Source organism: Crotalus tigris, unplaced genomic scaffold (genome assembly GCF_016545835.1).
Source record: "Crotalus tigris isolate CLP2741 ecotype Arizona unplaced genomic scaffold, ASM1654583v1 scf7180000019173.45859301935:6455823, whole genome shotgun sequence".
NCBI classification, from domain to species: Eukaryota; Metazoa; Chordata; class Lepidosauria; order Squamata; family Viperidae; genus Crotalus; species Crotalus tigris.
In genome coordinates this window covers 4,226,937-4,254,151 of record NW_024097414.1, presented here as the reverse complement: position 1 = coordinate 4,254,151, position 27,215 = coordinate 4,226,937, and the positions used below count along the sequence as shown (strand labels likewise).

Below are 27,215 nucleotides of genomic sequence, written 5' to 3'. Positions count from 1 at the left end.
GCCAGAACTTCTGCCAGGCCCCCGTCCGTTCTCCGGAGCGTGGGTAAATCTCTTCTCCCCGCCCCTCGTGCTCTCTGGGAGCCTCCCGCGTGGACCACGCCACTCCCGCCCTTCTCTGGGAAAAGTAGTTTTCCCCGTCCGCTGTTCCCCCAGCCTTCCCTTGCGACGAGACTCCATTTCCCAGGCGGCACCGCGCGCGCTCTTTCCCCCCTTCCCTTTCCCCCGCCGCCTCCGGCCCGGCCGCCGCCAAGATGGCTGGAGTTTGTAGTTTGAGCGAGAGGAGGAAGCCGTTGCCCGGGCTTCCTCCGCGCCCTCTTCCCGGACTCCGTTTCCCGGCGGCCCTCGCGAGGCGCCTCCCTCGGCCGCCCTCTCCGCCCTCGGCTCGGCACCGCCGTCCCTCCCTTTCGGCGGAGACATTTGCGAAGCCTTTTTCCAAGATGGCGGCCTGGGGAAGGAGGCGCGCGGGGCCCGGCAGCTCCAGCGGCGGCGCCGCCCGGGAGAGGTGAGTCCCGCCGCTCCGGACGGGCAAGCCGGGCCGCCTCGCCCCTCTGAGCCGGGCTTGATGACAAGGGAAGCGGCGCCGGGGCTTGCACGCCTCCCCGCTCGGGCCACTGCTCGATCAGGGTCCCTCCAGCCTCGGACGACTACAATGCCCATCGTCCCCATCGTGGCTGAGCTGCCGCATCGGCCCTTTCCCTGCCTCCACGCTCCAGCCTTTGGAGATCTGTCTCCCCCCTCCCCTCGAGCCAGCAACGGGGCGGGGGTGGGTTGCACCTTCTAATTAAAAAGAGGAGGGGGATCACATTGATAGGGAGGCTGGGGATGATGGGGAGGGAGGTCCGAGAGAGCCCCTGAGTTGAGCTGCCGGGGCTTTTGAAGCTGGGGAGTGGAGAGGGGGAGGGAGAGAAACCAGCTTTGGGGGAGGGCGGGATGGGGGGGGTTGAGGCTGGTCGTGTGAACCAGTCACGGGTTGTGAGAATGATCTTGGGAGGTAGGACGAAGATCCGCAGGCTGGACAGGGGTCAGAGGAGAGGCCAAAGCAGGAATTGGGGGGAGGAGAAGGGCCCCTCCTAGTTTTGGGGAAAGACAATGTGGGAGGGGGGGAGAAAGACTTCCAGCTCTGCAAGATTCTGTTGGGGTAACTTTACAATAGAGAGAGATTGAGTTCTCCTGGGTGTGCTTTTAGTCTGGACTACCTAGCAGGGGTGGTATATAATAATAATAATAATAATAATAATAATAATAATAATAATAATATAATGATGATGATGATGTTGCACCCACTATCCAGACCGTAAGAAAGACAAAAGTCTGGATAGTGGACGTGGCAGTGCCTGGGGACAGCAGACTAGAAGAGAAAGAACTGGGTAACATAATAAAATAGAAAGATCTACAAATAGAACGACTGTGGCAAAGGCAAGCAAGGGTGGCACCAATAGTAATAGGCGTCTTGGGTGCAATCCCCAAAAAGCTGGAGCACCACTTGGACACCCTTGGCATTGATAAATTCACTATCAGTCAGTTGCAAAAGGCGGCCTTACTAGGAACAGCTTCCATTCTGCAACATCCATCAAACATCCACCTCTGCCTATCCCAGGTCCTTGGTAAGGATACATAGATAAAAATGCCAAATCCAGTCTGAACATCTGGCTGACTGTGCGATGATCAATAATAATAATAAGAGAGTTGGAAAGGACCTTGGAGGTCTTCTAGTCCAACCCTCTGCTCAGGCAGGAAACCCTACACCATTTTGGACAGATGGCTGTCCAGTCTCTTCTTAAAAATTTCCAATGGCAGAAACTGGGCAAGAGGGATTTGATGGAACAACCCATGAAAAGGGGGGGGGTTTCTGTCCTATTAATGCAGCTGCAGGGAAATGATATGGGTGGGGGATGAGGTGGGGTCCTGGATGGCTGTGGCTGTCAGAAAGGGGGGAGGCTGGGAGCAATGAAAGGAAAAGATAAAAGTATTTGGTGTGCTGGTTGGTGTGAAGTTGTATTTGTCCTGTGGGAAGTGCTGGGTGAGAAAGGAAAGAGTTCAGCTGTTTTTGGAAAGGCCCAAGTTTTGTGGAAAAGGGTGGTCTTGGCTGGGAAGGGGGGAAACAATAATGATTAGATTTTTTTTATCCCTCTGGGTTTATATTATCAGTCAAGGCAGTGAGCGTACTTCATTGTGGGTTGGGGTGGACCTGGAAGGGTGGGAGAATGTCAGAAGGGAAAAGTCAAACATTTTATTTAAAAGATTACAATTAAAAAGATGAAAAAACTAATACAGACAAAAGAAAAAGATAGAAACTGCAAAAAAAAAAACCAATATAGTAAAGGAAAATAAATATATAAAGAAATAACCTCTCTCTTCACAAGTACAAACTATTTAAATAACTTATCGCCTTCTTTTAAAATATAACAAATGATCCCATTTTCCCGTTTCCCATCACTTACTTACAAATCCGTAAAGCAGGGGGTCTTCAAACGTGGCCCTTTTATGACTTGTGGACTTCAACTCCCAGAATTCCTCAGCCAGAATGGACAGATGGCTATTTTGTTAGCATGGTAAATAGTCTAAATGTTGTTTGGAGGAAGGTAGGAGGCAGTGCTTGAGCTCCTGAATGAAAAGTGGGAAATAAATATTTTTATTTTGATCGTCTCGGGTTACTTTCTGGGGGAAAAAAATAGTTATAACCCAACTGTTATCTAACAAAGTCTGAAAACTGCAACTTAATTTTTATTCTACTGCCCAGACTGGATCAACCCCACCTGAATTTTGTTACCAAGGGGTTGCAAACCAAAAGATGACATTGTTATCTAGTTTGCATTTCTTAGGCTGCGGTTCAACAGTTAACCATTAAGCTGCAGTGAGGAAATGATGGTTGAAGCAGATGTTTTATTGCTCCAGTCTCTCTAATTGGTTTATTTTTATTGATTTATTAGATTTTTTTTTATCTCGTCTTTATAAGTAACTCAGGGGGCAAACATACCTAATACTCCTTCCACCACCTGTTTTCCCCATAACAATCCTGTGAGGTAGCTTTGGCTGAGAGAGAGAGAGAGAGGGAGGGACTGGCCCAAAGCTAGCCAGCTGTCTTTCGTGCCTAAGGCTGGAGTAGAATTCACCGTCTCTTTGTAATTGGCCCAAAGTCACCCAGCTTGCTTTCATTGCTAACGCAGGACTAGAACTCGCCATCTCTTCGTAATTGGCCCCAAATCACCCAACCATCTTTCCTGCCTAAGGCAGGACTAGAACTCATAGCCTCCTGGTAATTGGCCCAAAGTCACCCAGGCAGCTTTCATGCCTAAGGCAGGACTAGAACTCACAGTCTCCTAGTTTCCAGCCTGGCACCTTAACCACGGCACAAAACTGCTCTAATACAAGGCAAAGAGTACATTTTATTATTAGTCTCCTACATGCTCTCCAGAGCAGATCCTACTCTAAAGTATGTTTCCATTGTATTCTGGGATCCCATCCAGAGTTACAAGGGCACACCCTGGCTTGTGTTTATTAATATTTATTTGCTCTATAAAGTTTCACCCCCCCCCCAATTGTTGGAAATGTCCCTTTCCTTCCTCGTCCAAAGAAGAAACAGCTGTGAGTGTTTTTACGTTCGCCCTGGGAAACATAACTTGCTGGCTGATATTTTTTTTTTTATTATCCGTATTTCTGAAAATGTAGGAGGGCTGATAGGCGTTCTTGTCATGTAGGTTTCCAAGCAGCTGTCCAGAAAATTCTTCTTTGAACCATGTGGTGAATTCAGATCTCATGTTTCTGGGCAAGTGCTAGCTGCATCCTAGTGGATTCTTCCCTTAGAGTTCTCCCACATCATTTTTCTTTCCCCAAACATCCGCAAGAGACTCTGGCTGCAGCTAGGAATGTGGTTTAGATACAGTGAATTACGTTCAGCCAACATCTGGACCATTTTCACAATGGCCCAGTCCTTCCTATCTGATTCCTCCAACTCAAGAGCTGTTTTTCCTGGCGCCTTTAATGAAGTTGGGTTTGAACTGCTAGCTAGTTTTGAAGGCAAGGCTATGGGTATGAAAAGACTAATATTAATGGGATTAATAATACGCTATTGCGGGGGTGTCCAGCCGTGGCAACTTTAAGACTTGTGGACTTCAACTTCCCTTGCTGAGGAATTCTGGAAGTTGTAGTCCACAAGTCTTAAAGTTGGCCAAAGTTAAGACACCCCCGCCCTATTGCATTATTTCTCAACCCTGGTAGCTTCAAAATAGGTTGGACTTAATTCTGGGGGGTGAAGTCCACCTGTTTTAAAAGTTGCCAGAGTTCAGAAACTTCTTAAATTTCTTGAGTTACATACAGAAAGAGCAAAAGTACTATAATTTGGTTCAACGTCTTGGACTCGTCTGACTTAAGCCCTTTTGATATGAGAGGCCAAGGTTTTCTACTCAAATACAACATTTGGGGAGCAATAGGAAATTGAACAGATAGCTCCAATGCTTAAAACTTTTCTGCCAACAATGTTATGGATGATGTTGGCCATAACATCTCATAATAATCTAGTGCTCAATTAATTGCCAGTGTTCTTTGATAGTACTTTAGCTCCTGCCTTAGGTTAATACATAATGTGTGCTTATGTGATCTGTGAATCCAGCCCGTTGTGGTTTGAGAAGCTGTGTCTAAACTGGAGGTTAGCTTGATACGTGTGCAGTCCCAGCTATATGCAGAGTATTACTTAACTACTGTTTATTTTAATTTGTTACGGACATTTGGTTTTGTGCCTAGATGTTTGGCTTGGATCAATGCAAGTTACATTCCAGAATCTTTCTAAGTCTTGGCCTAAAGCAGGGGTAGGCAACCTTGGCTCTTTTATGACTCGTGGATTGCTGCAGTTTTCTTGGCAAGGTTTTTCAGAGGTGGTTTGCCATTACGTCCTTCCCAGGGCTGAGAGAAAGTGACTGGCCGAAGGTCACCCAGCTGGCTTTGTGCCTAAGACAGAACTGGAACTCACTATCGCCTGGTTTGTAGCCTGGTGCCTTAACCACGACACAAAACTGGTTTTCACCTACAGATTTAGGAGCAGGTAATCTTTCTCTGTTACATTATCCTTCCGTACTCAGGTAAAACTGGGACCTGTTAGACTGCTCTTTCACAGATTAAATATGTGTGGCTGTTTCACTTTTGCAACTTATGTTTCAGCCATAAATTATTGGCTTAATTTTTTTTTCCTCTTGTGAACCTGGATGCCTGTAATTAACACAACACCATCTCTGGCTGTTTTAATAAGCACTTTCTGAATGTTTGGAAAGCCAAGAAAGCAATAAATACTGATCTTTACCCAACTGGTTAAATCACTAGATATAGTTTGTTTGTTTTTTCAATATGTATAAATCTCCTCTGTGTTACCAGGCACCTTTGTGGCATGCTGGTGTTTTTGTTCTAAAGGGTAGTTTGTGTGACTTAAAAAAGGTTCAGTCTATAATAATGATGATGATGATGATGATGTTGGAAGGGACCCTGGAGGTCCTCTAGTTCAACCCCCTGCTCAGGCAGGAAACCCTATACCATTTCAGACAAACGGCTGTCCAGTCTCTTCTTCAAAACCTTCCAGTGTTGGAGCATTTACCGCTTCTGGAGGCAGGTTGTTCCCCTGGTTAATTGTTCTCACTGTCAGGAAGTTTCTCCTTAGTTCCAGGTTGCTTCTTTCCTTGATAAAAGTCTCTCTCTTTTATTTTGAAAACTTTGCTTAGTCTAATGGGATAGAATTGAACAGGAATATAATAAAAAAAAATTTTTTTATTAGAGTAGAAAATGCAAAGCATTTCCTCTTCTTTCATGCAAGCTCCTGGTTGCATTTCTGCATAGTGATCTTCTGCTTAAAGAACAGAATGTTCCTTGGAAGGGAAGCATGTTCTGGCTGACCTGGGAAATACAGGTAGATCCCGATTTACGGCCACAATGGAGCCACAAAATTTCCATAACTGAGTGAGACAGTTTTGCCCCGTTTTGCAATTTTCCTTGCCATATTTGTTAAGTGAACCACTGAAGTTGTTAACACAGTTCTTCAAGGAATCTGGTTTCCCCCCTTGACTCTGCTTGTCAGAAAAGGTCGTAAAGAAGGATCACGTGACCCTGGGACACTGCGACCGTCATAAGTACATGTCAGTTGCCAAGCGGGTGAATGCTGTTCACGTGATCACGGATATGCTGCGACCGTCGTGCGAAAAACGTTCACAAGATCCCTTTTTTTTCAGTGCCCTTGTAACTTCGGTCATTAAACAAGCAGTCGTAAGTTGAGGAATACTTGTGTTCCTAGGTGAGATGGTCAGGGTTAGGGCTAGACTCAAAAACAGTACAGAAAAGGTGAAATGCTACTGACGAATTGGGTATACTACTTTAACTGTAGCATTTCCTGGATCAATCTTAAATACGCTTCTAAGGTTAGTTCGCTGTTTATAAAAATAAATGGTCTGTTTGGACAGCCAGCCGAGATCGAAATTTCCAGTAATAGCTCCTGGAAAAAGATGAATTCTTCCTTTGTGGACAGTTGCGATGTCTCACGAGATTCAAGTGACGCGCTACAAGGTCGACCAGAGAGCTTACATGCGTTGTGCCACTTCACAGGATTCTCTGACAATGTTGGGACACCCCAACAAATATAATATGATTAAAGTTGCTCCTCAAGCCGTAGGAACAGCCAGGTGGGATCAAACTTCAAATAGGGCAGCCTGCTGTTCCCCACCTGACCTCACTGGAAACCCGTAATGTCCATCCATTAGTTTCCTCCCTGCTCGTGTTTCTCTTCCCACCGGTATAAATAGAAGCTAGAACAGCATTGCGGACTTCAACTCCCAGAATTCCCCATCTAGTACAGCTGGCTGGGGAATTCTGGGAATTGAAGTCCACCCATCTGGGAATTGAAGTCCACGGGAGAGGAACACAGCTCTATAGAGTCTTCTCTACTAGGTTTTGGATTGGGATAGGGAAAAGATTTGGCCAAACCAGTCAAATTCACCCCGTTCGTCTCTGCCTTACTGACGCCAGCATTCGCGACAGACACTAAACAAATGCCACGGGACCCTAATCCTGCTTTTGTTAGGGATGTGAAGCCCCAGAGAATGAATGTGTTGAATAAAGAGCTGCTCTGAAGCCGGGTCACATCCTGGCCTGAACAAAACAGACCCTTCTCTGTCTGTTTGGTACAGCTTAGATTTTGTGAAAAGCTTTTTTTTTTTTTTTTTCCTCCTGACACGGCTTGCAAATGTGCTAAGTTGATAAGCCCACTTATTTTTTGCTGACATGTTCAACAGAAGAGCCGGGAACTGGTCTGGCCTTATCAAAGCCCTGAGGCCTCTTGAAAAACATCCTGGAGACCCACAAAGTCCACCACTTCACAGGTTCAGCAAGACAACTTTGCTTCTCAGGGCTTTGAAGGGATTTTCCAGTGGCCCAATAAGTCAAGTTGAGGCAGTGGGGCTTCCCAACCAGACAAACCAGCCAATCTTTCAACCTGTTAAGATTCTCCAATTAATTCCTTTCGATTCCTCCCAGCAATGAATGGGTGACTACACAGCTCATAAATTAAAACATTAGAACATCCACAACAAAGCTCCAAAGGCTGTAACACTTGTCATGGTTTGCACTTTACTGCCAAAATGTGTACGTCACAACCTGCTTGGTTGACCGTTTGGCATTTTGTCCAAAATTCTTCCGAGCGCACGGCTTGGGATACCCATGAATGATACTGGGGGGTTGTCATGGGGGGGGCAGAGAGACCCCAGACCTGAGACCATCTCTCCAGTCACAACATGTGCAATTTGCTTCCAAAATTCTCAGCCAGAGCTGGCTGGGCCACTCTGGGAATTAAAGTTGGCCCATTTGAGCAGTCATTAGAATATGGTATTGCAGTCTTAACTCTGCCCACTGCCAGGAGTTCGATCCTGACCGGCTCAAGGTTGACTCAGCCTTCCATGGATGGTAAAATGAGGACCCAGATTGTCGGGGGCAACAAGCCGATTCTGTAACCGCTTAGAGAGGGCTGTAAAGCACTGCGAAGCGGTATATAAGTCTTAAGCACTACGGCTATATTTATGGTGCCAGCGATGGGCTCCCAAGGGGCCAATTGAAGAGAAGAGCAGAGGGGGAGACCTGTCCCCGCAGCCCTCTTGAGTAACTCTGCCTTTTCTTCCAACAGGGTCTCCTTATCTGCCACGGACTGTTATATTGTTCACGAAATCTACAACGGGGAGAATGCCCAGGACCAGTTTGAATACGAGCTGGAGCAAGCTTTGGAAGCCCAGTACAAGTACATTGTGATTGAGCCCACCCGCATCGGGGACGAGACGGCCCGCTGGATCACGGTGGGGAACTGCCTGCACAAGACGGCGGTGCTGGCTGGCACGGCCTGCCTCTTCACCCCTCTGGCTCTCCCCGTGGATTATTCCCACTACATCTCTCTGCCGGCCGGCGTGCTCAGCGTGGCCTGCTGCACCCTCTATGGGATCTCTTGGCAGTTTGACCCCTGCTGCAAGTATCAGGTGGAGTACAACGCCTACAAACTCTCCCGCCTGCCGTTGCACACGCTGACCACCTCCACCCCCGTTGTGCTAGTGAGGAAGGACGATCTGCACAGGAAGAGACTGCACAACACGATAGCCCTGGCGGCCCTGGTGTACTGTGTAAAGAAGGTGTACGAACTCTACGCCGTATGATCGCGGCTAAGAAAGGGGGAAACCCGTCCGAACCAATAAGGTGTATTAAGGACTCCTACAGGAACATTCGACTTTTTTCCTCTTGAAGTGGTGCCTGGAAACCGTTTTGGTTTACCCGATTATTATTATTGTTGCTTTGGTTATTATTTTCTTTTGGGGGGGGGGGGAAGAAACAATCACACGTCACAGATGCATCAAGGGATGTCTGTTATTTTTGTATGCCCCAGACCTAGATCCGGAACAGGATGAGCAAGGAAGACGGTCGTGGGGTCTCGTTGAAAGCAAAACAATACAGGGGGTTGGGTAGATTTGGGTTCTTCCACCCCGCACCCCCCCTTGGGAAAACCCTTAAGTATCTTGTTTCATTGTATTCTACAGAACCAGCTCAAAGATATCACTGACCTTTCATTAAAGGATGACAATTTCAAAGGGGTCCCTTTTCTTTCGGTGCTAAAAGATCGGGTGGAAAACTCTCCGGCTGGGTGGGCCCCATTTTAAAAGATAGATTGTTGGAATATAGAACTAGGAATTGAACCCCTTCAAGTTTCTCTTCCGTAGGGCAATTTGGGCAAAAAGTCGAGATCCTGTGGCTTTCTGGATACAGCAGCTGCTCCCTTGAGGAAGCCCAGCTCTTTGCTATAGCCTCTTTCCATGCAACAGCAGTTAGGGGTTATATATTTTCTTCAAGCCTTTAGCGCAGCAGTTTTCTTCAAAACGAAAAGACAGAAAAACGGTGGTTAAATAATTCTAGCTTCTCTTTGGCACAGTCACGGATATTCCCAAAGTAAACACACTGAATGGTTCTGCTACTGATAGCCCTAAACCTATTTTCCCCAGAATGTGCAAGCAAATGTTAAAGAAGGGCCAGGGTCATCATGCTGAGGAGCAGAGAAAAGCAGCAGATGGGCGATGGAAGGATTTAACATTGAAATAATTTGCATTTTTGGAATGGCAAGCTTGATTGGGAGGCTTGGCTGTCGAAAACTGCTAAGCTTAAAGAGTAGAAAATGTAAAAAAAAATCCATGCCGTTTACTTTAACTTGGAATATTTTAATACCTACGAGGGTCAACTCATGTTTTTCCCCTGTCCCGTTTAAGCGTGAAATACAGCTTGAGATGCAGGTGAGAAAAAGAACTCAACATACTGAGCTATTAATGGCACGCTGAGGGGGAAGCATGTCGGCTACAGGGCTTCCATTCCCAGCATCTGACATGAATTTGCTAGGATTAATCTCTTGCATTATATAATATATAATTATATAAAAATATGTAATATAAATATATACTATATAATTGTATATTTGAGATGTGTTTGAATATAGATATAGATAGAGATGTTAATCCTAGCAAATTCACGTGATATATTTGTGTGTATGTATATATGTGTACATATGTGTGTATACATACATATATAATGTTAATCCTAGCAAATTCAGGTCATATGTGTGTGTGTGTGTGTGTGTGTGTGTGTGTGTGTATACATATATATACAGACACACAGAGAGAGATAAAACACATGCTTTGCATTGCCCGAAGACTTTGCGTTTGATGTTTGTTGCCCCCAGACAAAACCCGACTTTTAGTGCAACGAAGGATGAAATTAAAACACTCCCACCGTTTTCCCACCGGTCCAGCTTCAGTCCCCCTCTGACAGGGCAGCATCCAGGCAGGGCTAGGATTCCTTCTCCTTCTTGTCCTTGCCAGCTCTCCTGGCCATGAGGGTGAAGAAGAGGGCAGGGCAGAGTGGCCGGAGATAGACCGCCAGGGCGGGCAGGAAACCGGGCACCAGCAGGACTTCCTTCTGCCTCTCCCCCACGGCGTCCAGGACCAGCCGAGCCACGTCAGCCGCCGCCTTGCCTTCACTGGTGGTCTTGTCCATCACTGCATTGTACAGAAAGCAAGCCAGCATTGTTAGGAGCTGGGAGGCTAGGTTCATGGATAAGGCCAAGTCTTTAGACCAGGGGTGTTCAAACTTGGCCTCGTTTATGACTTGTGGACTTCTGGGAGTTGAAGTCCACAAGTCATAAAAGGGCCAAGTTTGAACACCCCTGCTTGTGGACTTCAACTCCCAGAATTCCTCAGCCAGCGTGCCTGGCTGAGGAATTCTGGGAGTTGAAGTCCACAAGTCATAAAAGAGCCAAGTTTGAAGACCCCTGCTTTAGACCTTCAAATTCCCTGCCCAGTGACATTTTTATTCCCTTAATGATAAAGGAAGCAGCTGTTCTGCAAAGCAAAAGGACAGCAGCCTCAAAACTGATCTGCATTGCCAGCAGTGCCCAAGGCTTAGAAAGACCCCAGATGCAGTCTTAGATTTAGACGTGGGTAGCTCAATGGCTCCTTTGGGGGCTGGGGGGGTGGCTGCTAAATACGCTTTCACAAATGGCCCTATCTGCCACAGCAGCTATTTTCAGGAGTGCCCATAACATCGTTGCAAAATTCCAGATGCGCCCAGCAGTCCCCAACAGCTGGGGACAGACTCCCCTACTGTAGCCAATTCAGCATCATAGTACCATACATTTGTTTGGTTCGGTGGGTTTGTACAACTGCATTGTGAAGCCTGAGGGCCTCGACAAATGAACACACCAGGGGTCTTCCAACTTGGCCCTTTGATGACTTGTGGACTTCAACTCCCAGAGTTCCTCAGCCAGCATGCCTGGCTGAGGAATTCTGGGAGCTGAAGTCCACAAGTCATCAAAGGTCCAAGTTGGAAGACCCCTGGAATACACAAACACCTGATTAGCAGATAGCGTCGGCTTGAGAGGAGAACCGGTCCTCACCTCCGTACTGGGATCCGTCTGACGTGACGGCATTGAGCGAAAGGTTCGTCTGGATGTAGCCGGGACACACAACGGTCACTTCAATGTTGAATCGCGCCACTTCGGCTCGCAAGCAGTCAAAAAAGGCTTGAGTTGCGTGCTTGGAGGCTGCATCTGGAGAAGGAGATTGATCACCAACTTACTAGTGCCCAGCCAGAGTCTAAAGCAGGGATGGGCGGTTAATTTTTCCCAAGGGGGGGAGGGGCTACATGAGACACTGAGACTGTTGTGAAGGGCCAAACCAATAGGCTGGATTTAATTCTGATCAATTGTGTGCATTGTGTACACTAGAAGAATAGAATAGAATAATAGAATAGAATAGAATAGAACAGAACAGAATAGAAGTGTGTTGTGTGGATTGTGCCTTTTCTTCGAGGTTGCTGTTTCCGCTGATATCAATGAGAGGAAAGTAACAGCATCCAACAGAGAGTTTTTCCTAAGCCACCCGTTGCCTCTGTATTTCCAATTTGATACACAGCTAAGAATGAAATCAGCGAATTGAAAACACGAAACCGCCCAGGTTAAAACAGGCCTTCAAAACACCACAAACCACAACAGGAGCCGCAAAGGAAAGCCGTACTTACACGCCGAGCGGAAAGGAACGCTGATTTTGCCTTGCACGCTGCTGATGGCTACGATGTGCCCTTTCCTCCTCTCCATCATGGCAGGCAGAAGGGCTGGGATGCAAGAGGGGAGAAAAATGAAAGACCCTTGCCATCAAACCCTAGCTTAATAATACAGGTAATCCTCGATTTAACAAGCACAATTGGGAACAGCATTTTTTGCACAGTTATTAAGTGAATCACGCTGTCGTTAAGCAAGACCAGCTTCCCTCCTTGACATTGCTGGTTGAAAGTCGGCTGGGAATGTCCTGAACGGCGATCATGTGATTGACCGTCATAAATACATAAATACAAATATGAGGGCTGCAACTGTCACAACTATCCTGCTTCCCCGAAAATAAGACCTAACCAGAAAAATAAGCCCCAGCATTATTTTTCAGGATGCTCCTAATATAAGCCCCATCCCAAAATAAGCACCAGGTAAGATCGTCAGCCCGACGGACGTAATTAGTACCGTATTTCTCCGAAAATACGCCCTAAGATGTCTTTTGGAGCAAAAATTAATATAAGACCTGGTCTTATTTTGGGGAAAATACCGGTACGTTCCAATAGCCAAGTATCTGAAACAATGCTTATAAATCAGCGGTTCTCAACCTATGGGTCGCGACCCCATTTGGGGTCGATCGACCTCTTGTGGGGTCGCCAAACGCGGCGATCCGCCATTTTGTCCCCTCCGGGGGCGCGCCGCGCCTCCGGGGGGGTGGTGCCGCGCACGCGCGCCGCGCGTGGGGGCGGCGGCGCGCCTCCGGGGGCGCCACCGCGCATGCGCACCACGCATGGGGGCGCCGCCGCGCCTCCGGGGGTGGCGCCGCGCATGTGCGCCGCGTGCAGGGGCCCCGCCCCCCATGCGCGCCACGCGCGCAGGGGTGGCGCCGCGCATGCGTGCCGCACGTGGGGGCCCCGCCCCCATGCGCGGCCGCGCCGCGCATGCGCACGTTTGTGTGACGGGGGTCGCCGTCATACAAACGTTGAGAACCGCTGTTATAAATCAATGACTACCTGGAGTTTGTCTCTATTCTATTCCTCCCGTTGTTTATTTATTTCATAATTTTGCTGTATTGCTCGGATTTTTGGGGGGTTGTGTGTATGTCTTTTCTCACCTGGAAATGGAAATCAACGTCTTGAGCTTACCTTTTGTTAAAGCAACTGGACCAAAATAATTGGTTTCCATCACCTTCCGGTCCACCTCTATCGCGGTGTCTGCGATGGTGCCCCGGTAGCTGATCCCAGCGTTGTTAATTAAAATATCAACGTGATCCACACAGTTCAAAATCTCCTTCGCAGCGTTCACTACAGCTTTGATATCCGAGAGATCAAAAACTACAGTGTGATGTCTACGGGCCTGTGAAAATGGGGCAAGGGGGGGGGGGAGAGAAATAATATCAAAACCCACAATTTTGGCACCCAAATCTTTTCAGCTATAGAGTTTGCAGCATATTGTTCAGGGAGGTGTTCAGGCTTATGACCAGAATGGAGCATAAAAATTTATATGGCTAAATGAGACGTTTGTTAAGAGAGTTTTGCCCCATTTTACGGCTTTCCTTGCCACAGTCGTTAAGCTTCTCTGACTGACATTGATAGTCATAAGGTCTTAAAAAGGGGATCACGAGACCCCAGGGGACACTGCAACCATCATAAAGACGAGTCAGTGGCCAAGCGTCTAAATTTTGATCAGGTGACCCTGGGGATGCTGTAACTGTCATATGTGTGAAAAATGATCGTAAGTTCCTTTTTACAGTGCCGTAACTTTGAACAGTCACTAAACAAACTCTTGTAAGTCAAGCGCTGCCTGTACACCTCTATTGCATCATCTTTCTATTTTGCAAAGACCTCTCCAAAGGTCTTACCAGGAACCAGGAGAGAAGCTCAAATTTAATTTAACACCAAAATCCAAACTGGACTTTGTTTTTCCTCGAAGAAGAGGTTCTAAAGAAGCTCCTTGGATGAGAAGCGAAACGTCTTCAAGGAAAAGCAGAAAAGTCCAGCTGCCTTTTTAAAAACCACTTTTAGGATAACCAGGATGACTGAGACGCCCCCTAGACGCCACTGCTCTTCTTTTACACCGACACGAGTCCCAAAAAGGCATCATATTCTCGACGTCAAGCGGGTGCAAGGAACACAATTCATTTCCCAGCTTGCCTTCTCGCCCGGCACTTACATTTTTGAGGGGGTCAGCAGCGACGGATAGCTCCTGAAGAACTTCCTGAAGCTTCTCTCTACTTCGACCACACAGCACCAATTTGGATCCCGCAGCGTGGAAAGCTTTGGCGCATTCTTGCCAGGAAGAAAGCAGGAAGAGAGAGAAAGAGAAAGAAAAAGAGAAAAAGAGGGAGGGAGAGAGAGAGAGAGAATGTTAATCCTAGCAAATTCACCTCAGACATCTTTGATTTGTAAAATCAGGCTGCCCATCCACCTGATTCCTACAGGTAGTGGTAGTGGTGGGCTACAGGTAGCCCTTGACTTACAATAGTTCATTTAAGAACCCTTGAAAGTTAGAATGGCACCGGGGGAAAAAGTGACTTGTGACCTGTTTGCAACAGAAATTTTGGCCTCAATTGTGATCATAAGTCGAGGACTACCTGATCCACTTTTACAAGCTTTTGCTATTTGGCCATTCTGGATGGATCCAACAGGAGCCAGCCTGCCCCCCAACCATGTTTTTAATTAATTCCGTTGTTCAAGTCATGCTAACTGAAGCGACAACACGTCTTTCTTGACACCCTCCCCCAAAAAAAAGGTATTTTATGAAGGCAAAAGTATATGTTGACATGCTTATAAGTAGGTGTGCCGGAGGGTAAATATCCCTGAGAAACAATGACCTCATTTTAGCATCTGTCTCCCAGAGGAAAAAAAAATCTGGGTATTTTTTAAAAAGGATGACAGCGAAGTGTTGCAAAGGTTTTGTTTATTTTTAACCCGATTGCTAGGAAAAAAAAAAAAACCAGTTTCCCTCTACACAGATAAAGAATGTAAAACATTTTCTTTTTCCCCTGGCCATCTGAAGCCAGCTCTTTCCAAGTTATCTTAGACTCCTGTCTCTCCGTGCAACGCACAGCCTAGATTCCATCCTGTCCTAAGCCATAGTTTGCTCCCTCGTGGTTTGTTAGCTAAGGCACCAATGGCTGGGTTGAACTCGACTTGCTAAGTTAGAAACAAGCCACTCACACGCTGCTTTAGTCTGCAGTGCAAAACTCCCTATGGAGAAGCAGGAGACCTGTCACTCTTCTTTGCCAGATCAAATTTCAGAAGAAAACCGTTACCTTTCCCCAATCCAGAAGTTGCCCCTGTGATGACCACCACCGCGTCCTTCAGATACGCCCTGGCCTGGATTCTCTTGATCCATCGGAAGAGAGTGAAGATCCCTGCGCCACCCAAAAGCAGCGGAAGAAGGATCCCAGCAGTGAAATCCATGAGCTTTTGATTTCTCCTGGAGTGGCAGAAAGGAATGGGGGGAAAAAAGGCACATGAATAGATTGATCACCAACCCTTTTCAAGTCAGTGATTTCCTACTTTGTCAACTTTCAGATGGGTGGACTTCAACTCCCAGAATTCCGCGGCCAGCATGTTAAAACGATTAGTGTCAAACTCAGATGTCAAACCTAACGGTCATTGAGGTTAGCTTTGTAACACCCATGCATTACTTTTAATTTCGTTTATAAAATCACTTAGTTTCTTTTTTTTTTAATACGCCAACCTCCAAAGTGGCATGCCAGCCATTAAAAAAAAGCAGTCTGTAAGAGTGTTGGGAAAATAATACTACAGGAAAAACTCAACAACAACAAAAAAGATCTTAAAAATCTAGACCACAGCACAGCAGCATTTTTCGAACCAAACATGGGCGGTCAAGGATGCCTCAAATTCATGCTGAAAGGTTTAAGTGCCAGGGAGACAATTCTACAATTAGATTATCACTTTTATCAGGCCAGCTCTGAATTAAATAGGAGGCAAAAACACACACACACCGAGCAACTCAAGACTCCAGGAAAAGACAAACCACCTGGTGATCCGTTGGGTCCCCCTGAGACAAGCCACTGGATCCACAGTCAGAGAACATGCCTTACTGTATTTTGGATGGCCTAGTTCTGGAAGATTTGCTCCAACTAGGCCTGGTGTGAAGTAAACCATTTCTGATCTTCTCACTTGAGAGAAAGTTCTAACAGTCAGTTTCTACCCGGAAAATTATTCAGGCAACATCATTGTCAGGAACTTGAGAATAGCAGTGGAAATTCCAAAAGCTCTTGGTAATAACTTTTTTTTTAAATTATTGTCTATAGATAATCCTCAATTTACGACCAAAATTTCCACTGCTAAGCCAGACAGTTAATAAGTGAGTTTTGCCTCATTTTACGGGCTTTTTTTTATATAAATGTTTTATCGATTTTCTAGTTTTACATTTAAGTATTCAACAAGCAACGTGGCAGCTGGGCCAATCGACAATACAGTAACATACAAATATCTTCAGTGCAAGTCTCAAGCTACTACATCAAATTTTTCCTCTCTTTTCCCCTCAGTATTCACTGTCTCCTGTCTAAACTAATACAATTCTTATTAAGTCAATTAAATAAAAATAACATTCTTACATTTGTCAATAATTTTGTGTGCCTGGCTGAGGAATTCTGGGAGTTGAAGTCCACAAGTCATAAAAGGGCCACGTTTGAAGACCCCTATTCTAAGCCATTTAGAAGACTTTGGAATTAAGAAACCGGGAGGGTACATCAGATTCAGAGCACCAGGTTGGTCTAGGGGTGAAGGCACCACTAGAAAGCGAGAAACCTGAGTTCTAGTCCTGCCTCGGGCAGAAAACCAGCTGGGTGATGTTGCCTTGCCCCAATCCTTCTTTCTCAGCCCTATGAAGTACGCAGCTGCTTCAGAAATCTTGCCAAGAAAGCGGCAGGGATTTTTCCAGGCAGTTGCCAGGAGTCAACACTGACTCAAAGGCGCCAAAGGGGGGGGGAATGTATATCAAGAGTAGCTTTCTTTCTCCCCCCCCCCATTCATTTATTGCACTGGAAGCTGTCTGTCTGCTAACTATTCTTAATTTTAATAGCACCGGACTGTACTCGCCAGCGTTTAATGATTCAGAATTGCTTCACCTGCATGGAAAAAAAAATTTCTGGTCCTTTTTTTTGCAAGCTAAATTTAATTCTTTTCTCGCCAGGTCTTGCCCTACCGGTTCTGTTTTCAAATACCGCCCCCTCCTTCTCCTCTTCTGTTTGCAAGAGTTTTTGCAAACAACATGGGAAGGTTATAAATTCAGAATTGGGGAGTTGGACAATCTACTCCATCTTGTGTCGGATGAAAGACAGATCCCAACTGGCATTAATCAAGCAGGGGAAACGGCCAATTCTTGTCTTTAAGCACATTCACCATCAAGATATGTATCCTAATGCTGGACTAATATCTCCCCTCTGGTGATTTCAGCCTTCTAAACCTTAATACTACAGATAGTCCTCAGCTTACCACACAACTGAGCCCAAAACTTCTGTTGCTAAGCGAGGCAGTTGATAACTTGAGTTTTGCCCCATTTTACCACCTTTCCTGCCCTTGTTGTTAAGTGAATAATTGTAGCTATTAAGTTAGTAACACAGTTGTGAAGTGCATCTGGCTTCCCCATTGACTTTGCTTGTCAGAAGGTCATAAAAAGGGATATCACATGACCCCAGGACACTGCAACCGTCATAAATACGAGTCAGTTGCCAAGCCTCTGAATTTTGATCACGTGACTATAGGGGGGTGCTGCAATGATCATTAAGTGTGAAAAATGGTCATAAGTCACTTTTTTCAGTGTCGTTGTAACTTCAAACGGTCACTAAATGAACTGTTGTAAGTTGAGAACTACCTGAGGTCTCTGGGGAAAGCAGAGAACACATTTCTTTAAAATCTCTTCCTTGTGATGGCTCTTTAATTTTGGGAAGAGATCAGTTGCCAAGCCTCTGAATTTCATGATCACGTGACTATAGGGGGGTGCTGCAATGATCATTAAGTGTGAAAAATGGTCATAAGTCACTTTTTTCAGTGTCGTTGTAACTTCAAACGGTCACTAAATGAACTGTTGTAAGTTGAGAACTACCTGAGGTCTCTGGGGAAAGCAGAGAACACATTTCTTTAAAATCTCTTCCTTGTGATGGCTCTTTAATTTTGGGAAGAGATCTATTGATCCCTGAGCTTGCTTCACCTCTCATCTTAAGGCAGTTTTGTAAATCGGGTTAAATAAACCGCCACTGGCTGGGTTCCTCAACACGCTAAGCCATTCATCCGAGCTTACAAACTACAATGGCTTGGTTCACACAATGCATCGATTTAAAAACCAAACTATAAAAATGAGGGTTTAGTGCAATGTTGAAACTGAATCAAGGTCTGAGTAATTAGACATGTTTAGCCTGGAGAAATCACAGCAAGCTACTTCTGAACGTCTAATGCAATGCTAGCACCAAGATTTGTATATCGAGGCAGGTGAGGTTACCCTGTCTTCCATTTTTCACTTTGCACGTAAGGCATATATGCATAATTGCATTTGCCCATTTTTCATACGTCCATTCAAATGCCGGTATTACTGCAATATTTTTGAAGTTGCTTGAAGTGATGGAACAATTAAATTGCTCAAGAGTTTCAACAGATCAAGACAGAACAAGAGTCTACTTGTTAAGCATCCCAAACCCAGCAGCGATTAAAACTTGAGAGAATCCCTCAACTAGCTTGTTCTTTTTCGACATGGTCTCTGATTAAAATACCACAATCACACTCTCTGAGAAGTTGAATCCTTTGGATCTTAATTCAAAGAAAAATTCAGAATCTAACTGCAAGCCTGCTGTGCTAATATTACGAAAATGCTGAGATTCCAGTTTGTCTTTGAGGGAAACATAATTAAGGATGACACAAGGTGCCAAATGGTCTGAATTCCCTAAACTGGCTTTTCTCACCATAGCAGCTCGAAGTTCTGTGGACTTCAACTCCCAGAATTCCCCAGCCAGCTATGGGAATTCTGGGAGTTGAAGTCCACACCTCTTCAAGCTGCGAAAGTTAAGAAACACTGTCCTAAATTAATTCCAAGACCTTTGTGGACAAACGCTCAAAGCCAAAATGCAGCTATTTCATTGTCCATGGTAACTTTAGTCAGAGAGTTACAATAACTGAAGCTGTTAATTAATAAATTAGACAAATAAATAAATATCCCAACCATGTTACAGTAAAGTAAGTTAGACTGACAGATGTCAACTGTCTCAAGATCAACTCCCAGTCTCACCCTCCAGTCTAGCAGCTTTAAGAAAGTGTGGACTACAATTGCTGGCTGGGGAATTCTGGGAATTGAAATGAATTAATTGAATTAAAGTTGCTGAGATTGAGAAACATTGCTCTAAACCCCTTCCCCATCTATGTCTGCAGGAATTCCATTACCCTCCCTAACATGGCTCCCATCCCTTGCCTTCCATTGGACTACACTTCCCATCCCCAACGATGCAGTCATGGCCTCAACCTGTCATACTCCACCCCATCTTTTCCATCTACCACTTCTGCAACCAGTACCCTCTAGTTGTTTAAGGATGGAACGCCCATCATGCTCGCTGTGGGTAATGGGCACTGCAATCCAATACCCAACATGGAAGAGTTGGGAAAGCAACTCTACACCCTCCCCCCTTCCATTTACACTCTTTCTGGATTTATGTAGCCAGGCTTTCCATATTTAGCAAGAAGCTATGACTCCCTCACAGAACCCCCCCTCCAATCCAGCTATTGCACTTGCTGTGGATAATGGGTACTGCAATCCAATGTCCAAACAAGCAAGAGTGGGGAAAGAAACTCTAGTTTCTCCCATCTCCCCTCTTTCTAATTTACATAACATATTTAGCAAGAAAATATGACACAGGGACATACACGCCACACCACATACACAAAAAGAGGCATATTCCCGCTTCCCGGTTTTATACAAACTACCTTGCAATTCCCATCACCGTAATCACATACCCGGAAGTGGATGACGCCTTCTCCCCGCGCCCTCTCTCCGCTGTGTCCAATCAAGATGCACCGTTTCAAACCAGACGCCAGGCGGAACTATCAGGCCAGCAGCCAATCAGCGACGGCGCGAGGTCTAACGCCCTCGCTCTCGCCAATTGATGCGATAGGTGGTCCGATTGCCTTTAAGTTCCCTCCGGCAATCTTGACCGTAAGAATAGCGTTCCTCCTGGCTTAGAGTTCCGGTCCTTTCCTAAGGAAAGGAAAAACAAAATAAAATACGACTTGCTTTTTTTATGTCAGCAAGGGAGAGAAGCACTGAAAAAGGCGGAGCGGAGGTTTCATGATTTCTGAATAGGGAGGGGCCAGTTCAGGATTTAAGAGGGATTTTTTTTCATTCACCGAAAATAATGCTCTTGTAGGGTTTTCGCCTAAATCTTTTAGTCCTTATTTTCAAGGAAAAAGCATTTTCTTCCACAATATTTTGTTGAAGAGGCTTTTGTTAAAATGAGTGTTTAGCCCTGAACATAGTTCCTATATCAGCTGGATATATTCAGAAGCAGAAAATTGCTCTGAAGGAAAACAATGGAACTGTTTCTATATATTGCAGGAAAACTGCATGGATATATATAGTACCAGGAATTGAGGTAATTCTTTAGGTCTATAATATTAATAGTTGTTTTTCCTATTGTGATTTTCAGGGAATGTTTTTAGCATATATAACTTCCAAATACAATAAGGAATTCTTATTAAATTTGCTTTATCTAAATTTGCTTTTTTTCCGTGTGTGTGTGTGTGTGTGTATGCTATCCTAAATAGTGACATTGATGGATTTTTTTTCTTTTCTGTTCTCAGTGTTCTAAGTTATTTAAATAATGTTAATACAGTAATTTATAAACATGTTACACAAACATCAACATACAGAAACAACAGTTACTAAGATTTATAACAACACAACAAAAAAGAAAAAAAAACAAATGTTTTTCTCAATTCAACCTGAGAAATGCCACTAGGAATTCACATAGTATTTGTAAAAGTAAGGCAAATTAACTATCTTTTTTAAATCATATTTTGAAACTAAGCATGTATCGTGATATTGATTAAAATGGGTTCTTTAATAAGTCAGAGTTGTGTAATTGACTGGAAAAGCCCTTGCCAGGAATTGAATTCTAGGAACTAAAGTCCATTCATCTTAAAATTGCCAAGTTTGAAAAATCCTGGGCTATTTACTCTCCCGTTCTCACATTTCTACCAACGGAGCATCTGCTGTGATGCTTTGCTTCACAACAACAAGCTTCTGTTCCTACACACCATTGCCACCTGGCTGTAAGTGAAAATCTGCAATGCCCCCTAAGGGCTGTTTTCCCCCAGCAGGATGCTCCTTCTTGCTGCTCTTTTAGCACTAGCCCAGGAGGGAAGCATTAATTTCAGTTGTGTTCACCGTTTGAAATGAGAACACAGCTAGACAAAACACAGTAACTCAGAATATAGCTAGCGGCAAACCCTCTGCACCTCTTTTTAAGAATCAAGTTCAAAGAATTGAGTTCAGCTTTAATTGTCCAATATTTTGAGTTAAATCTAAAGCCATTCAAGCAATTTGGCTGTTTTGAAGCATTGTAAAAAAGAAAAAAGGAAAGAAATGCATGAAGAAATTTGTAGGTTATGAGCTTTTAAAATTTATCTTGTACTTCTTACCCTTAGGTTGCATTTATATTGTACAAAATATGATTAAGGGGCACCAATTTATTTGGACTGTGATAAAATCAGATAGCAAAATAATTTTTGAGATACTTAATTCAAAATTTAGGTAGCTGTTTACCTTCTAATTCAGAAAAGATAGGTCAAAGCTGAAGTAAAATTCTTAGATAATTGGCAAAACCATTTTTATTTATTTACAAATAAAAACCATGCTAAAAATCCATGAACAAGTGAATGAAGATCATGATATGACCAGCTCAACTTGCAGGATTCTTTAATGTTTACACCTTGTTTTAGGTATTGTTTATCTCCACAACTCTGGGTGAAAACAATATTCAAGCTTGTTTGAACCTCAACCTCTCTCTGACCAAACATATGATTTAGCTTACATTACAAAGAGGGGAAAAAAAAAATCTGGTCAAATAATGTAAAACAGAAAACTCTCTGCATTGAGGAACTTACGCTCTGTCCAAAATGGTTAGATTCTCATTATTCATCCCTCATTTAGCTGGGCTGGCAGAAGCCGAGTAGGTCTGGCTTTAGTCGTAAATTTCTTCTTTGTTAAATGAAGCAGGACAGAAGTGAATTTTCTCCTGGAAGGATTGTGAGTTGCATTAAGCACTATTCTGTAAAACAGATGACTGGATTTCAACTTAGTGCAGAGATAATTTCAAGTATATTATAAAGCCACGGACCATTAGACAAAGTTAACAGAGAGCAAGAGGCAATCAATACATTAATCTTCACAGACATAACAATGTATTTACTGTTTTAGTGTTTTTCTCAATCTTGGTAACTTTATGATTTCTGGATTTCAACTCCCAGAGTTCTCCAGCCAGCCAAGCTATTGTGGTTGCCATCTTTTTTTAAACACCCCCTGGTCCAAGTAGTGCCTATAGCATGCTTCCTCCTATTTACATATTTGAATATATTAGCCACTCCATTCCAATACATCCCAATAATTTCTCAAGGCAGGTTGGTCCATCATACAACGAGGGCTTCCCTGGTTGACAGTGGACTAGAATCCGGATTAGAACCATCCCATTTCTTGTCCAGAACCTTGGACACTACAGGTTCTTATCAAATCTCTCTTATCATTCCGTGCAACAGAAGAAATTACTAATCAAATTGGTAGAAGTTTCTCTTCTCCCCCCATTAAACACAGCCCTGAGTCCCTTAAAGGCTGGTTTCAAAGCCCACCAATGGTGCTCGCTTGGATCAGCCCTGGCAGCTTCACACCACATATGGAGCCGAAACCAAGCTAGGAACGGTTCATGCTGTCAAAGATCTTCATGTTTCTTTTCTAAGGGCCAGGGGAAAAAAAATCTCTCATTGTTTCATTTGTTCAGGTTTTTTTATTTATTGTAGTTGCTTCTTTGCAGAGCCTATTAACCAAGGCTCAGTCCCTACATTTGCCAGCAGATGCTGCTATTGATCCATAAGTTGGTGCAGCTGTTTCTTCCCTCCCGGCGTGCCTAAAAAAAAATGAAGTAAAATTGATCCACCACAAGAAACACACACACAGCTTTCTAGGTGCCCTTTTCTTATCTGCTTCTCTCTCTGTGACAATCAGTTTGGGAAGTGGGAGGAGGAAAAATACTTATTGTTGCTGGAGAGGAATAAAGTGGGCATCATTGGCTACCCGGCTGAGTTAGCAGCTCACCCACACTTGTTCAAACCCACCCACCCATCTTCAGCTTGCTTTTTAAGGCTTTGGTTCTCAAAGCGTGGATTGCTGCAGTGAAGAATTGAATTTTCTCCATGTTTCCCATGCCTGCAAACACACAGACATACACACACATATATGGAAAACCTGCAAGGATGTTTTTTTTTTTTTTTAAGAAGAACCCATCGTTCTCCCACAATAGTTTCTGTTGATGGTGTCAGGTCTTTGAGAACAGTGAATTGTTTCCTTCTTGGTTTAGCCCAAGGCTGTTGGGAGAATTTAAATAGCAGCCTGTTTTAAATTCACAACCCCCCCCCCCTTTCTCAAGGTCAGTGCGTCTTCCTGCTTTGCAAGCCATCTTCCTCTTTGCTCAACATTGATTTTTCCACCAGTGTTGAAAGAGTCCGGCCATCTGCTATTCTGTGATCTGGAGACTGTCAAAAAGAATATTTTTTTCTGTCTGGTCCGAAGGAAGGAAAGGAAAGCAAGAAATCACCACCCCTCCCCAAATGAGGATAATATCTCATCAAGGTCTACCTGCATATTTGGGCCTCCCCATTGATATAAAATCAAATCTCACAATGGCTTTTTTGCTGATGTACAAATAAAACCCTTCGCAGTTCATTTTATTTATTAAATTTATGTCTCCCCTATCTCATTGTCGGAGCGACTCTGCTTGGCTTACAAAATCATAGTTGCCGCTTAGTACACTCTGCAAATCCAGCCACTTGGGGCTTATTCAATAAACCAGGATGAAGCAATGGCTTAATTTAGTGCCTCAAACCAGGTGGTTACAAGCTGAGAAAAAGACGGGACTGTAGATTTGGAGACAAGGCTGGATGCTCACGGTTGGAAAACCGTTCCGCAAAAACCGCTTCTGCTTATTAATTGTTGATCTCATCGTTTAAAAGAAAATGGATACAAAGGAAAAGTTTTTACTTTTGAAAACAACCTGCAGATAGTCCTGGACGTACAACCACAAATGAGCCCAAAATTTCCGTTGCTAAGCAAGGCGGTTGTTAAACGAGCTTTGCCCCATTTTGCCACCTTTTTAGCTACAGTTGCCCTGCAGTTGTTAAGAGAATCCTGCGGTCATTAAGTGAATCCGGCTTCCCCCCCCAGACTTTGCTTGTTGGAAGGTTACCAAAGGTGATCACGTGACACACACCCCAAAAACACTGCAACCGTCATAAGTACATGCCAGTTGCCAACCGTCTGAATTTGAATCACGTGACCCTGGGGATGCTGCAACGGTCCTAAGTGTGAAAAACGGTCCTAAGTTGCTTTTTTCAGTGCCGTTGCAACTTCAGACGGTCACTAAGCAAACAGTGACAAGTGGAGGACTACTTATACATAACACAGGAGAAAATTGGTCCCAGAAACGTAGTCCAATCGAGACAGTGTGCGAATTCCAGCACTTCCCCAAGGCCACACGACCCTGTGTTCATTGGCAGGCAGCTGGCATCTAAATACACATTACTGGCCCCTTAATGGCCTTGTTTGGGGAGACCAAGAAAATCCCAGAAGCTAATGATTTAAATGCTGGGAATTAAGGCTTGTCATATTACCGGGGTGGGTTGTGTTAGCCTCCCTGTGGAGGTCTGGAGGGGAATAGACTCTGCCCAGGTGTGTAACATGATAGCAGGGCACAAGAAGGGGGGGGGGGGCTGGGTTTCCAGCTGGTGGTTTAACCACATTCTTCCCTGAATAACTCAAGAGCTCTCCTCCTGTGGCTGCTTTGCCCACCCATGATTGTAACGGAGTCCTTGACTTACGGGCAGAATTGAACTGTTGCTAAGCGAGAAATTTGTAATACATGAGTTTTGCCCCATTTGACGGCCTTTCTCGCCATAGCTGTTAAGTGAATCAGTGCAACCCGGTTGTTAAGTGAATCTGGCTTTGCTTGTCAGGTCAGAAAAGGGGATCGCGCTGATCCTGGGACACTGCGACCGTCGTAAATGTGAGTCAGTTGCCAAACAACCGAATCTAAACCGTGTGGCTCCAGGGATGCTGCAATGGTGGTTAAGTGTGAAAAGGGGTAACTTTTCTCAGTGCCACTGTAACTTTGAAGAGTCCCTAAATGAGCTGTCGTTAAGTCGAGGACTACCTGTATCGCAGGCCGTGACACCTGCCCATCAAACAGTCCATCTCTGAATGCAATGGCCCTTCACATGCTAGTGCAATAAGCCAAACTGCATCTTCCTGGGATGCCAGATCTGGGATCTAAGCCAGAGAGAAGCATATTTCTCAACTTCAGCCACTTTAAGACACATGGACTTCAACTCCCAGAATTCCCCAGCCCGCTAAAGTCCACCCAACTTAAAGGGGCAAGGCCCCTAGGTGTGTACTTGGACAGGGCTCCTGTCTAAGGTCTGTAGAGCAAAGGAAAGCAGAAGTGCAGTAAGAGCATAACCACCATCCTGGTTTCACTAAGTGACCAATTCATTTAATGACGGAGTTGTCGGTCCAATTGTGGTTGCTAAATGAGGCTGACTATAAGTGGTTCCTGCTGACTCTTGTTGAACCCTGGACCCGCTCCTTTGGAATTAAAGTCTAGGGGAGCTGAAGCCCAAAAGGTCTTGAAATCCCAATGGGGGGAGGGGGAGAGAAACTGCATTAATCTATTGAAGCCCCCATAAAAAATGGACCAGGCACCCTCCAAGTTCAGAGGCTGTGCTTTTAATTCCAAATGGAAACCAAGACAGAGAAAGGAGATTGCCCTTGAAAAATAAAGGCTGCTTTCCCACATTACCTTGACCCTTCTTTTACTGAGTTAGTCTATTTGCACGACACGGATCTTCTCCTTGGCTGCGTTCTCAGGACCGGCTGGCTGTCATCCGATCTGATCCGAGGGTCGTGTGAACGCAGCCCAGGAGTTGCACGTGTCCGCGGTCGTGCAGCGGGATCGAGCTGGGCAAGGCTGTCCGAGCAGAGTCCATGGAGCAGCAGCACCAGGCAGCTCCGCCCTCCTTGCTGGTGTAACCGAGAACCTGCAGAGGCTCCGGCGGATGTGACAGCAGCCCTGCCCGCTGGCTGACTGACTGGCTGGCTCGCCCCCTCCCGTCTCGCCTGGGCTCCGCGGGGGCGGCGCTTACCCCCGTGACCCTCCTCCCAGCCAATCCTCCGCCGCGCACGCCGCTCAGGCCAAGAGAGCGGCGGGCGGCGCCGCCAATGGGCGCCCGCTCTCTCCCCCCTCCCTTCCTTCCCTCCTCTCCGTCGCCAGAACTTCCTTTGTCAATCAAAGGCGGCCGAGGGGCGGCGCTTCTCCTCGCGTCCCCCTTCCCATCCCGCTGTAAGGGAAGGCGGCGCCCGCCAATGAGGAGCGGCCCAGAGACGGGACGTGCGCCTCGCGCCGCCAATCCGCGGCCTTCCTTAGCCTTTCAGGCAAGGCCGACGCTTCTCCACCCTCCTTTTTTTTTTTCTTCTTCTTCCTCCCACCCTCCCTCCGTTCCTCCTCCTTACCTTACTTCCCCCCCCCCTGCTTCTTTCCCAATTGGTTTGTCCCGCTCGGGCCCGGCAGCGGCGGCGGCGGCTGCGGCGCTTGATCGGAGCCTGCCGCGCGCGCTCTCCACCGAGGACGGGCTCATTCGGGGCGGCGGGGGGGGGGCACGCGCGGCGACGAGGAGGCGCGATTTAAAGAGACAGGCGAGCCGGGCTGCTCAAGAAGCGGCGGAGAGGCAGAGGCGGCGGCGGCCCCAGCACACACCCCTCCTCGCCCGCCGCGGCTGCCAGGGCTTCCCCCTCTCCCTCGCCGCCGCCTCCCCCGAGGCCTCCATGAGGTAGCAGCGCGCGATCC

At 45.6% G+C, this 27,215-nt stretch overlaps 2 protein-coding genes across 7 annotated transcripts; one reads left to right on the top strand and one right to left on the bottom strand.

Annotated features, from left to right (window-relative positions):
• The first annotated feature begins 241 nt into the window (after window positions 1-241).
• TMEM11 (transmembrane protein 11) lies at window positions 242-9,095 on the top strand. Its single transcript, XM_039360542.1, has 2 exons — window positions 242-502; window positions 8,150-9,095. Exons 1-2 carry the CDS (start codon window positions 252-254, stop codon window positions 8,664-8,666), a joined length of 768 nt encoding a protein of 255 aa, XP_039216476.1. The 5' UTR covers window positions 242-251; the 3' UTR covers window positions 8,667-9,095.
• DHRS7B (dehydrogenase/reductase 7B) lies at window positions 8,693-27,174 on the bottom strand. Of its 6 annotated transcripts, none has more exons than XM_039360537.1 (9): window positions 26,882-27,174; window positions 22,216-22,379; window positions 20,038-20,308; window positions 15,366-15,532; window positions 14,264-14,379; window positions 13,237-13,447; window positions 12,067-12,159; window positions 11,444-11,596; window positions 9,696-10,547 (listed from the first exon to the last, which is right to left on the bottom strand). In XM_039360537.1, exons 3-9 carry the CDS (start codon window positions 20,049-20,051, stop codon window positions 10,339-10,341), a joined length of 963 nt encoding a protein of 320 aa, XP_039216471.1. In that variant the 5' UTR covers window positions 20,052-20,308; window positions 22,216-22,379; window positions 26,882-27,174; the 3' UTR covers window positions 9,696-10,338. The 6 variants fall into 6 exon arrangements, 5 of the variants coding, with proteins under 5 accessions (XP_039216471.1, XP_039216469.1, XP_039216472.1 ...); XM_039360535.1 differs by lacking the exon at window positions 26,882-27,174 and adding an exon at window positions 26,172-26,462; XM_039360538.1 differs by lacking the exon at window positions 26,882-27,174 and adding an exon at window positions 26,172-26,462 and having other exon boundaries at window positions 20,068-20,308.
• Window positions 27,175-27,215: the final 41 nt, after the last annotated feature.

Coding starts and splice junctions, on each gene's coding strand:
- TMEM11 (XM_039360542.1), top strand. CDS start 252: ATGGCTGGAGTTTGTAGTTTGAGCGAGAGGAGGAAGCCGTTGCCCGGG. Junction 503..8,149: donor GGCGGCGCCGCCCGGGAGAG/GTGAGTCCCGCC, acceptor TTCTTCCAACAG/GGTCTCCTTATCTGCCACGG.
- DHRS7B (XM_039360537.1), bottom strand. Junction 14,380..15,365: donor AACTTCTGGATTGGGGAAAG/GTAACGGTTTTC, acceptor CTTCCTGGCAAG/AATGCGCCAAAGCTTTCCAC. Junction 10,548..11,443: donor AGACGGATCCCAGTACGGAG/GTGAGGACCGGT, acceptor TGTACAATGCAG/TGATGGACAAGACCACCAGT.